The 12,500-nt window shown below is 50.4% G+C and overlaps 1 protein-coding gene across 2 annotated transcripts in view; it reads left to right on the forward strand.

The window, feature by feature from the left end:
• LOC139762836 (lachesin-like) overlaps positions 1-12,500 on the forward strand; it is a 217,368-nt gene that overhangs the window by 170,474 nt on the left and 34,394 nt on the right. For both annotated transcript variants that reach the window (XM_071687990.1, XM_071687991.1), the window contains one exon: positions 10,801-10,907. In XM_071687990.1, coding sequence (XP_071544091.1) covers positions 10,801-10,907 — 107 coding nt within the window. The remainder of the gene's footprint in view (positions 1-10,800; positions 10,908-12,500) is intronic.

A 12,500-nucleotide genomic window follows, 5' to 3' on the forward strand; every position in this document is an offset into this window, starting at 1 on the left:
GAAAAGGGGGGGTAAGAGAATGAGGAGAGGGGGGGGGAATTTGGGGCCCTGTGTAAGGATGAGAGGGTGAGAGAGAGGGGGGTCAGTGGGGGTTCGGGGGTAAAGAGTTTAATTTGCCGCCTCTCACAGGGATTTTGAGAGCAAGGGAGGTTGACGAATTAGCATACCCCCCTTTTGTTCCTGTGGTTTAGACGCCTAAACACTAACCCCTAACTTTACACACCCCCTTTTTTTTTTCCCCATAGGGCCTCCCCCTTTAACTTAACATTTCACTTGGTTGGCTAACCCCCTACCACCCCTCCCCACACATTTCGTCCTCCACCCTTTACTTTAAACATCTACTTGGTTTTGCACACCCACCCCCTCACACCCAAACCACACAAATTTTTCCTCCACACTTCACTTTCCTTCGGTTTTGCTAATCCCCTAACTCTACATTTAATACATCTACCCCCCCCCCCTTACGTACCCACTTTTTTACCCTTGAAAAATTTATTTAATATACCACACTTTTATTCCACCCTCTTTATCCAGTACCACCTTACCCTGACTTATCCCTACAATACCCACCCTTAACATCTTCATACCCCCCAACCCCCCCTTTTATACATATCACCCTTACCCCCTTTTCCCAAACTTGATTTCAGTCTTGGGGGGACTGGGGGTGGGGGTTTCCAAAATTTTCCATACGGGTTTTCCACCCCATCAGCCCAGTGCCAAACTGTTTGGTATCCACCCCCCCATGTTCCCCCTACCAGTCCCCTACATATTCACCCCTACAGGCCCCTCCCATTTACAAAACCATGCCATCGCGCCCCCCCCCCCCTTTCACGTCCCCCCATAAATAAATCCACACCACCACCCCCTTTTTTCATTTCGGGTTGGGGTCTTTCCCCCCACCCATCTCCTCCCTCTCCCCCCAAACACAATAACTCTTTCTCCCTCCCCCCACTACAGGGCCTCTCCCCTGTCTTTTCCCCTCCTCTCACATCCTCTCCCAACACAAAAACCCCCCCACCCCAACCACAAACCCCTCAACAGTACAGGGAACTCCCCCCCCTTTCCCCCCCCCCCACTCCCCCCCCCCCCAAAAATCCCCCCCCCCCCCCAAAACCTCTCACCATACGTCTCCCCCCTCCCCCCTCCCCCCCCCCCCCCCCCCCCCCCCCCCCCCCCCCCCCCCCCCCAAAACAAAAAGTACGACCTCCCTCACCCAATTGCCCTTTTCGCTTTAAAAGGGTTTAAATTTCTTCTTTTTGTTGGTCGTGACCCGAGGTGGGGAGGTTGGGGGAGAGGAGGTGGGGGAGTGAGGGGGAAGGGGGTGGGGGGAGTAGAGGAGGTGGGGGTAATGGGAGAGGGAGGTAGTGTCATACCTATGTGTTGTTATGATTTTGTCTGTATTGTGGACTCGTCTCTGTTGTGTGTTTGTTTTTTTTGTTTTGTGTTTTTGTTGTCTGTGTTTTTTGTCTTTGTCTGTCTGTCTGGTACCGGGGGGGAGGGAGTTTTTAATTTGGCCTTTTTTGCCCCGTTGTTAAAATTAGTGTTTTGTGGGTGTGTGTTTTGTGTGTGTTTTGTGTGTGTTTGTGGGGTGTGTGTGTGTGTTTTGTGTTTTTGTTTATGTGTGGGTTTTGTTTTGGTGTGTGTGTTGTGTTGTGTTTTTGGTTTTGTTTTGTTTGGGGTGTGGGTGTGTGGTGTGTGTGTAATGTGTGTGTGGGTGTGTGGTGTTTTACCATGTCTTTTCTCCTGCCTTTGTTTTGTTTACAACACCCCACACACACACACCCCACCCCCCACACACACACCACCCCACACACACACAAAAAACATTGTGTTACCGGGGCTCTGCCCACTGTGTTCAAAGAAAAACACGTCGTTTTCGTTGGAAAATTCTCGCTTCAAAAGGCCTATATCCTGCTGCCCCGAATGTAGCGCAGGGGTTTTTTTCCCGGGCTTTTAACTAAGAGCAAGGTTATTGGTACGTTTTGGGGGTTGAGGGTCAGTCCCAAATTTGGGGGTGAGTTTGGAAAGGGAAAAGGGGGGAAAAAATTGGAAAGGGAAATGGGGGAAGGGTGTTTTTTTTTTGAAAATCTTGGGGGGTGGTTGTCAGGGGGATTTTTAAAAACCCTGGAAGCGGAAGTGGTATCATAAAAAAAAGGGGGGGGAAAAGGGGGGGCGAAAATCCTGGGGGCCAAAAAAAAAAATGTGTGGAAGTCCCGGAACATTACTCGGAAAGCAAAAATGGGGATGTTTTTAAGAAAAAGTGGTTCCAACAATGGTTTTGGTTTTCGAGGCGTGGGCTATGATTAGTTTGTGGCAGGGGATGGATTGGGTGGAATTGAGTTTTTTTGGAGGACAATTTTGTGGTGTGAGGTGGTTTGTCGATTTTAGTATTTTAAAAAGGGGTTAAGGAGATGTGTGGAAAATAAAAAGGGGGTTTTGGGTTGAGAGAGCAGAAAAGGGGGTGTTTTGAATGGTTTGGGCACATGGAGAAAAGATGAGGTGAGGAAAGATTCCCAAAGGGGAGGATTTTTTGTGCCCAGAGGTGGGGGGGGACCGAGGAGAAGTGGGGGGCCCCAAATTTGGAGGGGGAAAGATGGAGGGGGAAAAAAAAAAAAATATTGGGGGGATCGGCTTTGGCCTGAACATGCAGAGGGTGGGGGGTTTTTGTGCAAGATTAGAGTAAATTTGGGAAAACGTGGGGGTTTTGTACGGGGTCGACGCGTGTCATGGTTTTGGAATTAGGCATTTTGAGCCCCCCTGGGGTAAACCATGGAAAGTTCTGCGGGGCCCTGGATGGGGAAAAGGGAGCTGTGTTTCGGTGCATTTTTACATGACAGCTGGAGGACTGATTTGTGAACGAATGTGGCCTTTGTTGTCTTTTCCTAGCGCTCCCCTGGGAAAAACTGCGGGGGGAATGGGATTTTTTTTCATGTGTGGCGGGGGTTGGCGTGGGAATGAATAAAGGCAGACGTATGAATTTTGTACATGGTTTTTTATGTATGGTCTGTGGTGTATTATATATGTTTCCCGTTGAGATGTTTGGTTTGGGTATATGTGCGTTTGATGTGGCGTGTTTGATAAATGTGTATGTGGGTGGGGGGGGGTTTTGGGCATTGCCTTCGTTGTTTCTTGGGGCTACCTCGCTAAAGGGGAAAGACCGACAAAGTATATAAATAATTTAAATATTTTATATATATATTAATATATAAAATATATATAATATATTTTAATTTTTAAATATTGGTTTGGTTTGGGGTTTTAGTGGGTTTAACGTACCAAAGGTCATTTCTGTTCTTTTTTTTTTTTTTTTTAGGGTCGATCCATTAAAAAACCAGTCGCCTGCCCCTTTTTTTAAAAACCACAAAAAACAAATTCCACTCCACTTTGTACTAACGATTTCCATCATAAATGATTTCCGCCCCCGTGAAGGTCACTACACCCCCCCCCCCCTGTTTTGAAAAGGAATAAAGGCCCGTGAGATTCTCTCTCTCTCTCTCTCTCTCTCTTCCCCTCTCTCCCCTTTTCTCTCCCTCCTCTCCCTCTCTCTCTCTTCTTCTCTTTTCCCCTCTCTCTTCTCACACACCCCCACACAATTGATGATATCCCCCCAACAAAAAGTTTTCTCACGCTGGGTTCCCCCAACACACTTTCCCCCCACCTCCTCCCCCTCACCTCCCCAACCTCCCCCCCGGGGTTTTTCCCCCCCCCCTCCCCTCCAAAAATCCCTCCGTCCTCGATAATCCTTTTCCCTTTTAAAAATTTTCGTCTCAAAAAAACTTATGTGAGAACTTTCCGCAGATTCTCTCCTTCCTCTCTCTCTCTCTCTCTCTTCTCTCTCTCTCTCTCTCTCCTCTCTCTCTCTCTCCCTTTTCCTCTCTCTCTCTCTCCCTTTCCCCCCTCTCTCTTCTCTCTCTTAATTTAAAACCCCCACCCCTCCTCCCCCCCCCCTAAAACCCCCCCAGCGAGATTTCCGTATCTTCCCTTTCACTGGTACCCCCACACCCCACCCAGCACTAGTCTCTTAGGGGTAATCGGGGGGGTTTTCTCTCTTTTCTCTCTTTCTCTCTCTCTCCCCCTTCCCCTTTTCTCTTCTCTCTCTTTTCTCTCTCTCTCTCTCTCTTCTCTTTTCACCATTTTTGCTATGTGGCCTCATCTGGTCCCCCCCCCCAATCCTTTAGATCCGACCAATCTGTCGTTTTCTTCTCTCTCTCTCTCTCTCCCCCCCTCTCTTCTCCCCTTCTCTCTCTCTTCTCTGTAGCCCCCCCCTCCTCCCCCCTTCTTTTTTCCCTCGTTTTTTCCCTCCCCCCTTTTCCCCCCCCTTCTCCCCTCCCCTAACTTTCCCCCCCTTTCCTTCTTTTCTTCCCCCCCTTGCCCCCCGGCGGCGCCGCAGATAAGCTGAGTGGATTAAGTCTTTGGTTGGGGTTTTGTGTGTGGGGGTTGGGGGTGTGTGGGGTTTGTGTTTTTTAGGTGTTTTGGGTTTTTTCGTGTAGGTGGGCCCCACCCACCCAGGGGGGCCCCCCCCCCCCCCCCCTTCCCCCAAACAATAAATTTTTTCCCCTTTTCCTTTTCTCCCTTTTCTCTCTTTTCTCTTCTCTCTTCTCTCTCTCTTTCCTCTTCCCCCTCTCTCTCTCTCTCCTATATATATATTATATATATTTATATATATATATTTTAAAATTATTTTTATATTTTATATATATATATCTATCTCAGACTGTCCGTCCATCGTCTGTCTACGTCTGTCTGTGCGTCCTCATTTCGTGTTTGCGTGCGTGCGTGCGTGCGTCTGGGAGGTGGGCTCGTCGTACAACGCTTCGCTGGGTCGGACTGGTGGTGGTGGTCCAGGCTGGCTGGTACGTACGGACGTACGACGTGTCTCCACTTAACGTACACGTCGACGTAGACGTGGGGTTCCGACGTACGTAAGTGTCGGGGAAAACTTTCCGGTTCGACGTAACGAAAACATGGGTTTCGCCCGTCGCCCAAAAAAGATTTGGGTTTCGACGTACAAACCCAAAACATGGGTTTCGACGTACGACGAAAAGATGGGTTTCGACGTACGACGAAAACATGAGTTTGGACGTACGACGAAAAGATGGGTTTCGGCGTACGACGGAAACATGGGTTACGACGAAAACATGGGTTTCGACGTACGACGAAAACATGGGTTTCGACGTACGACGAAAAGATAAGTTCGACTTACGTACGTCATCACAAACTCAGAATACGTCAAGGTGGATTTGACATTCCTCATGACCGACCCCCTCATACATGCGTCCAGCGACCCCCTCATACATACGTCCAGCGACCCCCCTCATACATACGTCCAGCGACCCCCCTCATACATACGTCCAGCGACCCCCTCATACATACGTCCAGTTTTGATATTCGTCATGACCGACTCCCTCATAACCTGTGATAGATGCCTCATACATTATTGCCCCTCACACATGGAGACGTCAAATGCGACCTTACTGACACGTACTTCTAACTTTCTAACTTCTAACCTTCCTCTCTCCTGTATAGACGTAGTTCTGTATGTGCTATATCCTGTATAGCCGTAGTTGTGTATGTGCTATATCCTGTATAGCCGTAGTTGTGTATGTGCTATATCCTGTATAGCCGTGGTTGTGTATGTGCTATATCCTGTATAGCCGTAGTTGTGTATGTGCTATATCCTGTATAGTCGTAGTTGTGTATGTGCTATATCCTGTATAGCCGTGGTTGTGTATGTGCTATATCCTGTATAGACGTGGTTGTGTATGTGCTATATCCCGTATAGTCGTAGTTGTGTATGTGCTATATCCTATATAGCCGTGGTTGTGTATGTGCTATATCCTGTATAGCCGTGGTTATGTATGTGCTATATCCTGTATAGACGTGGTTGTGTATGTGCTATATCCTGTATAGACGTAGTTGTGTATGTGCTATATCCTGTATAGACGTAGTTGTGTATGTGCTATATCCTGTATAGCCGTGGTTGTGTATGTGCTATATCCTGTATAGACGTGGTTGTGTATGTGCTATATCCTGTATAGTCGTAGTTGTGTATGTGCTATATCCTGTATAGCCGTGGTTGTGTATGTGCTATATCCTGTATAGACGTGGTTGTGTATGTGCTATATCCTGTATAGACGTAGTTGTGTATGTGCTATATCCTGTATAGACGTAGTTGTGTATGTGCTATATCCTGTATAGCCGTGGTTGTGTATGTGCTATATCCTGTATAGACGTGGTTGTGTATGTGCTATATCCTGTATAGTCGTAGTTGTGTATGTGCTATATCCTGTATAGCCGTGGTTGTGTATGTGCTATATCCTGTATAGACGTGGTTGTGTATGTGCTATATCCTGTATGGACGTAGTTGTGTATGTGCTATATCCTGTATAGACGTAGTTGTGTATGTGCTATATCCTGTATAGCCGTGGTTGTGTATGTGCTATATCCTGTATAGCCGTGGTTGTGTATGTGCTATATCCTGTATAGCCGTAGTTGTGTATGTGCTATATCCTGTATAGTCGTAGTTGTGTATGTGCTATATCCTGTATAGCCGTGGTTGTGTATGTGCTATATCCTGTATAGCCGTGGTTGTGTATGTGCTATATCCTGTATAGCAGTAGTTGTGTATGTGCTATATCCTGTATAGCCGTGGTTGTGTATGTGCTATATCCTGTATAGCCGTGGTTGTGTATGTGCTATATCCTGTATAGCCGTGGTTGTGTATGTGCTATATCCTGTATAGCCGTGGTTGTGTATGTGCTATATCCTGTATAGACGTAGTTGTGTATGTGCTATATCCTGTATGGACGTAGTTGTGTATGTGCTATGTCCATTCTATGTCTCCCACAGTCACTTGTTTTCTTCCACACAGTTCAGTCATGACGAATTGTAGACGCGGGTTCACTGCTCACCAGTGCCCCCCCCCTCCCCCCGGGTCACCAGTCACAGACGACCATGCATGGGACAGACGGCCTCTCTCTGTGTCTCATAGTCTTTGCCACAGACGGAGGGAGGCACTGTGCCACAGACGGAGCGAGGCACTGTGCCACAGACGGAGGGAGGGACTGTGGCACAGACGGAGGGAGGGACTGTGGCACAGACGGAGGGAGGCACTGTGGCACAGACGGAGGGAGGCACTGTGGCACAGACGGAGGGAGGCACTGTGCCACAGACGGAGGGAGGCACTGTGGCACAGACGGAGGGAGGGACTGTGGCACAGACGGAGGGAGGCACTGTGGCACAGACGGAGGGAGGGACTGTGGCACAGACGGAGGGAGGGACTGTGGCACAGACGGAGGGAGGCACTGTGACACAGACGGAGGGAGGGACTGTGGCACAGACGGAGGGAGGCACTGTGGCACAGACGGAGGGAGGGACTGTGGCACAGACGGAGGGAGGGACTGTGGCACAGACGGAGGGAGGGACTGTGGCACAGACGGAGGGAGGCACTGTGACACAGACGGAGGGAGGGACTGTGGCACAGACGGAGGGAGGCACTGTGGCACAGACGGAGGGAGGGACTGTGGCACAGACGGAGGGAGGGACTGTGGCACAGACGGAGGGAGGGACTGTGGCACAGACGGAGGGAGGCACTGTGGCACTGTACCACACCACCACTACCACTACCACACCACCACTACCACACCACCACTACCACTACCACACCACCACTACCACTACCACACCACCACCACTACCACACCACCACCACTACCACACCACCACTACCACACCACCGTTACCACACCACCACCACTACCACACCACCGCTACCACACTACCACTACCACACCACCGCTACCACACCACCACCACTACCACACCACCACCACTACCACACCACCACTACCACACCACCACTACCACACCACCACTACCACACCACCGTTACCACACCACCACCACTACCACACCACCGCTACCACACTACCACTACCACACCACCGCTACCACACCACCACCACTACCACACCACCACCACTACCACACCACCACCACTACCACACCACCACTACCACACCACCACTACCACACCACCACTACCACACCACCGTTACCACACCACCACCACTACCACACCACCGCTACCACACTACCACTACCACACCACCGCTACCACACCACCACCACTACCACACCACCACCACTACCACACCACCACTACCACACCACCACCGCCGCTGGCCTGGGAAGCGGCGTGATGGTCGGGTGTGGGGGGGTGGGGGGGCGACGTAGGTTTTTGCATAATGCGGAGCTAATTATTCACTGGTGAAGTCTTGTGTGTATGAGGGGGGTCTGGTCTCTCTCTCTCTCTCTCTCTCTCTCTCTCTCTCACGACGCTTGCCACCGACAAGGGGTTTTTGATGCTGTGGGGGGGGAGGGGTGGTTTTTTTTTCCCTCCTTCTTGCCACACCACCACCACACGCCCCCCCCACCCACCCCCCCCCTCCCCCATCTGTCACGTGACCCCCCCACCACCCAGGCCGCACACCCCCCCCCCGCTCCGCTCTGATATTGGGAGAGAGAGAGAGAGAGAGAGATGAGAGAGAGAGATGAGAGAGAGAGAGAGAGAGGTGGGGGGGAAGGATTGTCCCTGAACCAGGGAGGGGTGAAGGAAAAGGGGGGGGAAGGGAGGAATGGTTGAAGGGGGTCAGAATTAACACGGGACTCTGGGGGGGAGGGGGGTCAGAATTAACACGGGACTCTGGGGGGAAGGGGGTCAGAATTAACACGGGACTCTGGGGGAAGGGGGTCAGAATTAACACGGGACTCTGGGGGGAGGGGGGTCAATTAACACGGGACTCTGAGGGGAGGGGGGTCAGAATTAACACGGTACTCTGGGGGGAAGGGGGGGTCAGAATTAACACGGGACTCTGGGGGGAGGGGGGTCAGAATTAGCACGGGACTCTGGGGGGAGGGGGGGTCAGAATTAACACGGGACTCTGGGGGGAGGGGGGGTCAGAATTAACACGGGACTCTGGGGGAGGGGGGTCAGAATTAACACGGGACTCTGGGGGGTCAGAATTAACACGGACTCTGGGGGGGTCAGAATTAACACGGGACTCTGGGGGGGGTCAGAATTAAACACGGGACTCTGGGGGGGGGGGGGTCAGAATTAACACGGGACTCTGGGGGGAGGGGGGTCAGAATTCACACGGGACTCTGGGGGAGGGGGGTCAGAATTAACACGGGACTCTGGGGGGAGGGGGGTCAGAATTAACACGGGACTCTGGGGGAGGGGGGTCAGAATTAACACGGGCTCTGGGGAAGGGGGTCAGAATTAAACACGGGACTCTGGGGTGAGGGGGGTCAGAATTAACACGGACTCTGGGGGGAGGGGGGTCAGAATTTACACGGGACTGGGGGAGGGGGGTCAGAATTAACACGGGACTGGGGGGAGGGGGTCAGAATTAACACGGGACTCTGGGGGGAGGGGGGTCAGAATTAACACGGGACTCTGGGGGGAGGGGGGGCCAGAATTAACACGGGACTTAAGGTCAGATATTTTTTTATAAGTTTTCCTCCGTGTGAAAAGTGGGTCCAGCGTCTATAGCACTTATAATTCTTAAGTGCCTCACGTGTTGATGAGCTGCGTTTTTATTACTTAAAAAGTGTCTTAAGTATCTATATCACTTATAAGGGACTTAAACGTCACACTTATGATGACTTTAAGTCTGTCCATTACTTATAAAGGTGTCACGTGACTTTAATGACTAGTGGTAGTGAGTTGTTAAGTATGATTGTTACTTATAGATTTTATAAGTATTGTGGTGGGAAGACCTGGTGCGGGTTGACAACAGAGAGAAGGAGAGAGAGAGAGAGAGAGAGAGAGAGAGAGAGAGAGAGAGAGAGAGAGAGAGAGAGAGGGGAGATAGAGAGAGAGAGAGAGAGAGGGGTGGGGAGATAGAGAGAGAGAAAGAGAGGGGGGAGATAGAGAGAGGGGGGGGGAGATAGAGAGAGAGAGAGAGAGAGAGGGGGGGAGATAGAGAGAGAGAGAGAGAGAGAGAGAGAGAGAGGGGGGAGATAGAGAGAGAGAGAGAGAGAGAGAGAGGAGAGAGAGAGAGAGAGAGAGAGAGAGAGAGAGAGAGAGAGCAATAGAGAAAATAGAAATATAGACAGAATGAGTTATTTTTCTTTCATGTTATCTTTACCACTGAGGTTGTACAAGGGGGGGCGGGTGGGGGCCCCACCACTGGTGTGAAGTGGTGACCCCACACCACGTGTTCTGCCCACCACACGGGGTTTGGTATGGTAACGCGTCATGCAAAACTGATCCTTCCTGATGTCTCATTGTAGCACTTTCTTTCCCTCACACATCCACCCCACACACCCCACACCCCAGTGCCTCACTAACCTCCCCAACCCCCACACACAGCCGTCACTGACCTCCCCACCCCCATCTCCCCCCACACAGCTGTCACTAACCTCCCACCACTGTCTCCCCACAGCTGTCACTAACCTCCCCACCACCTTCTCTCCCCACAGCCGTCACTAACCTCCCCACAGCCGTCACTGACCTCCCCACCCCCATCTCCCCCCACACAGCTGTCACTAACCTCCCACCACTGTCTCCCCACAGCTGTCACTAACCTCCCCACCACCTTCTCTCCCCACAGCCGTCACTAACCTCCCCACCACCTTCTCTCCCCACAGCCGTCACTAACCTCCCCACCACCATCTCCCCCCACAGCCGTCACTAACCTCCCCACCACCTTCTCTCCCCACACAACCGTCACTAACCTCCCACCACTGTCTCCCCACAGCCGTCACTAACCTCCCCACCACCTTCTCTCCCCACAGCCGTCAGTTTCTCGCCCCAGTTCTCTGCTCCCGTGGCCAACGTGACGGTGGCGCGTGGGCGTGACGCCAAGTTCACCTGTCTAGTGCGTCACCTGGGTGGTTACAGGGTACGTCACATCTGTCTTATCTACCTGTCTACTGCATCACCTCTCTGTCTACTGCATCAGTTGTCTATCTACTGCATCATCTGTCTATCTACTGTATCACATCTCTGTCTACTGCCTCATCTGTCTATCTACTGTATCATCTCTCTGTCTACTGCATCAGCTGTCTATCTACTGCATCAGCTCTGTCTACTGCATCAGCTGTCTATCTACTGTATCACCTCTCTGTCTACTGCATCAGCTGTCTATCTACTGCATCACCTCTCTGTCTACTGCATCAGCTGTCTGTCTACTGTATCACCTCTCTGTCTACTGCATCAGCTTTCTGTCTACTGTATCACCTCTCTGTCTACTGCATCAGCTGTCTATCTACTGTATCACTTGTCTATCAACTGTCTATCTTCTGTCTATATATATGCATTTGTTTGTTTTTATTATTATTTTGTTGTCATATTTAATGTTTTGTTGTGATAGAGTCACTAAGACGAGATGTTTATCTTTATATATGATATATCAGATGTTTATATATATCAGATGTTTATATATGATATATCAGATGCTTATAAATGATATATCAGATGTTTATATATAATATATGGGATGTTTATATATGATATATGAGATGTTTATATATGATATATGAGATGTTTATATATGATATATCAGATGTTTATATATAATATATGAGATGTTTATATATAATATATGAGATGTTTATATATGATGTGTTATATATGATCTTATATGTTGTTACAAGCTCCACCACAACCCACAACTACCATGACCCCCCCACCAGCGTCACATGTGCCCCCCCACCAACATCACATATGCCCACCACCAACACCAGCGTCACATGTGCCCCCACCAGCGTCACATGTGCCCCCACCAGCGTCACATGTACCCCCCACCACCGTCACATGTGCCCCCACCAACAGCACATATGCCCCCACCAGCGTCACATGTACCCCCACCGTCACATGTGCCCCCACCACCGTCACATGTGCCCCCCAGCGTCACATGTGCCCAGCGTCACATGTGCCCCCACCAGCGTCACATGTACCCCCATCAGCGTCACATGTGCCTCGCTCCCTACCATCCCCCCCCCCCCCACAATCCACATATGCCCTTCTTGCCCTCATCTATTCCCAAAACCCAATCGGCTTAAATAAATCCTTTTTCTCTCGCCATCTTGGCCAAGCATGGCTCTGGCTCATCACAGCTTAAGCTGGCTCTCTCTCTCTCTCTCTCTCTCTCTCTCTCTCTCTCTCTCTCTCTCTCTATCTATCTATCTATCTATCTATCTATCTATCTCGTACCCTAAAAGTAAACCAAGTTCCACACACACACACACACATTCTCTCTCTCTCTCTCTCTCTCTCTCTCTCTCTCTCTCTCTCTCTCTCTCTCTCTCTCTCCCCATACATCTGTCTACTCTCACCCACCCCACCCCTACTTCTCCCCTCCCCCCCCCCCGTGACCTCGTGTCTTTCACACCTTTTTTTATTAAACAGACATTTAAAACTTGCGTTTAAATGTCTGTCTGTCTATCTGTCTCTCTGTCTCTGTCTATCTGTCTCTCTGTCTCTGTCTGTCTGT

The sequence above is a fragment of the Panulirus ornatus genome, chromosome 45 (genome assembly GCF_036320965.1).
Source record: "Panulirus ornatus isolate Po-2019 chromosome 45, ASM3632096v1, whole genome shotgun sequence".
Taxonomy (NCBI): Eukaryota; Metazoa; Arthropoda; class Malacostraca; order Decapoda; family Palinuridae; genus Panulirus; species Panulirus ornatus.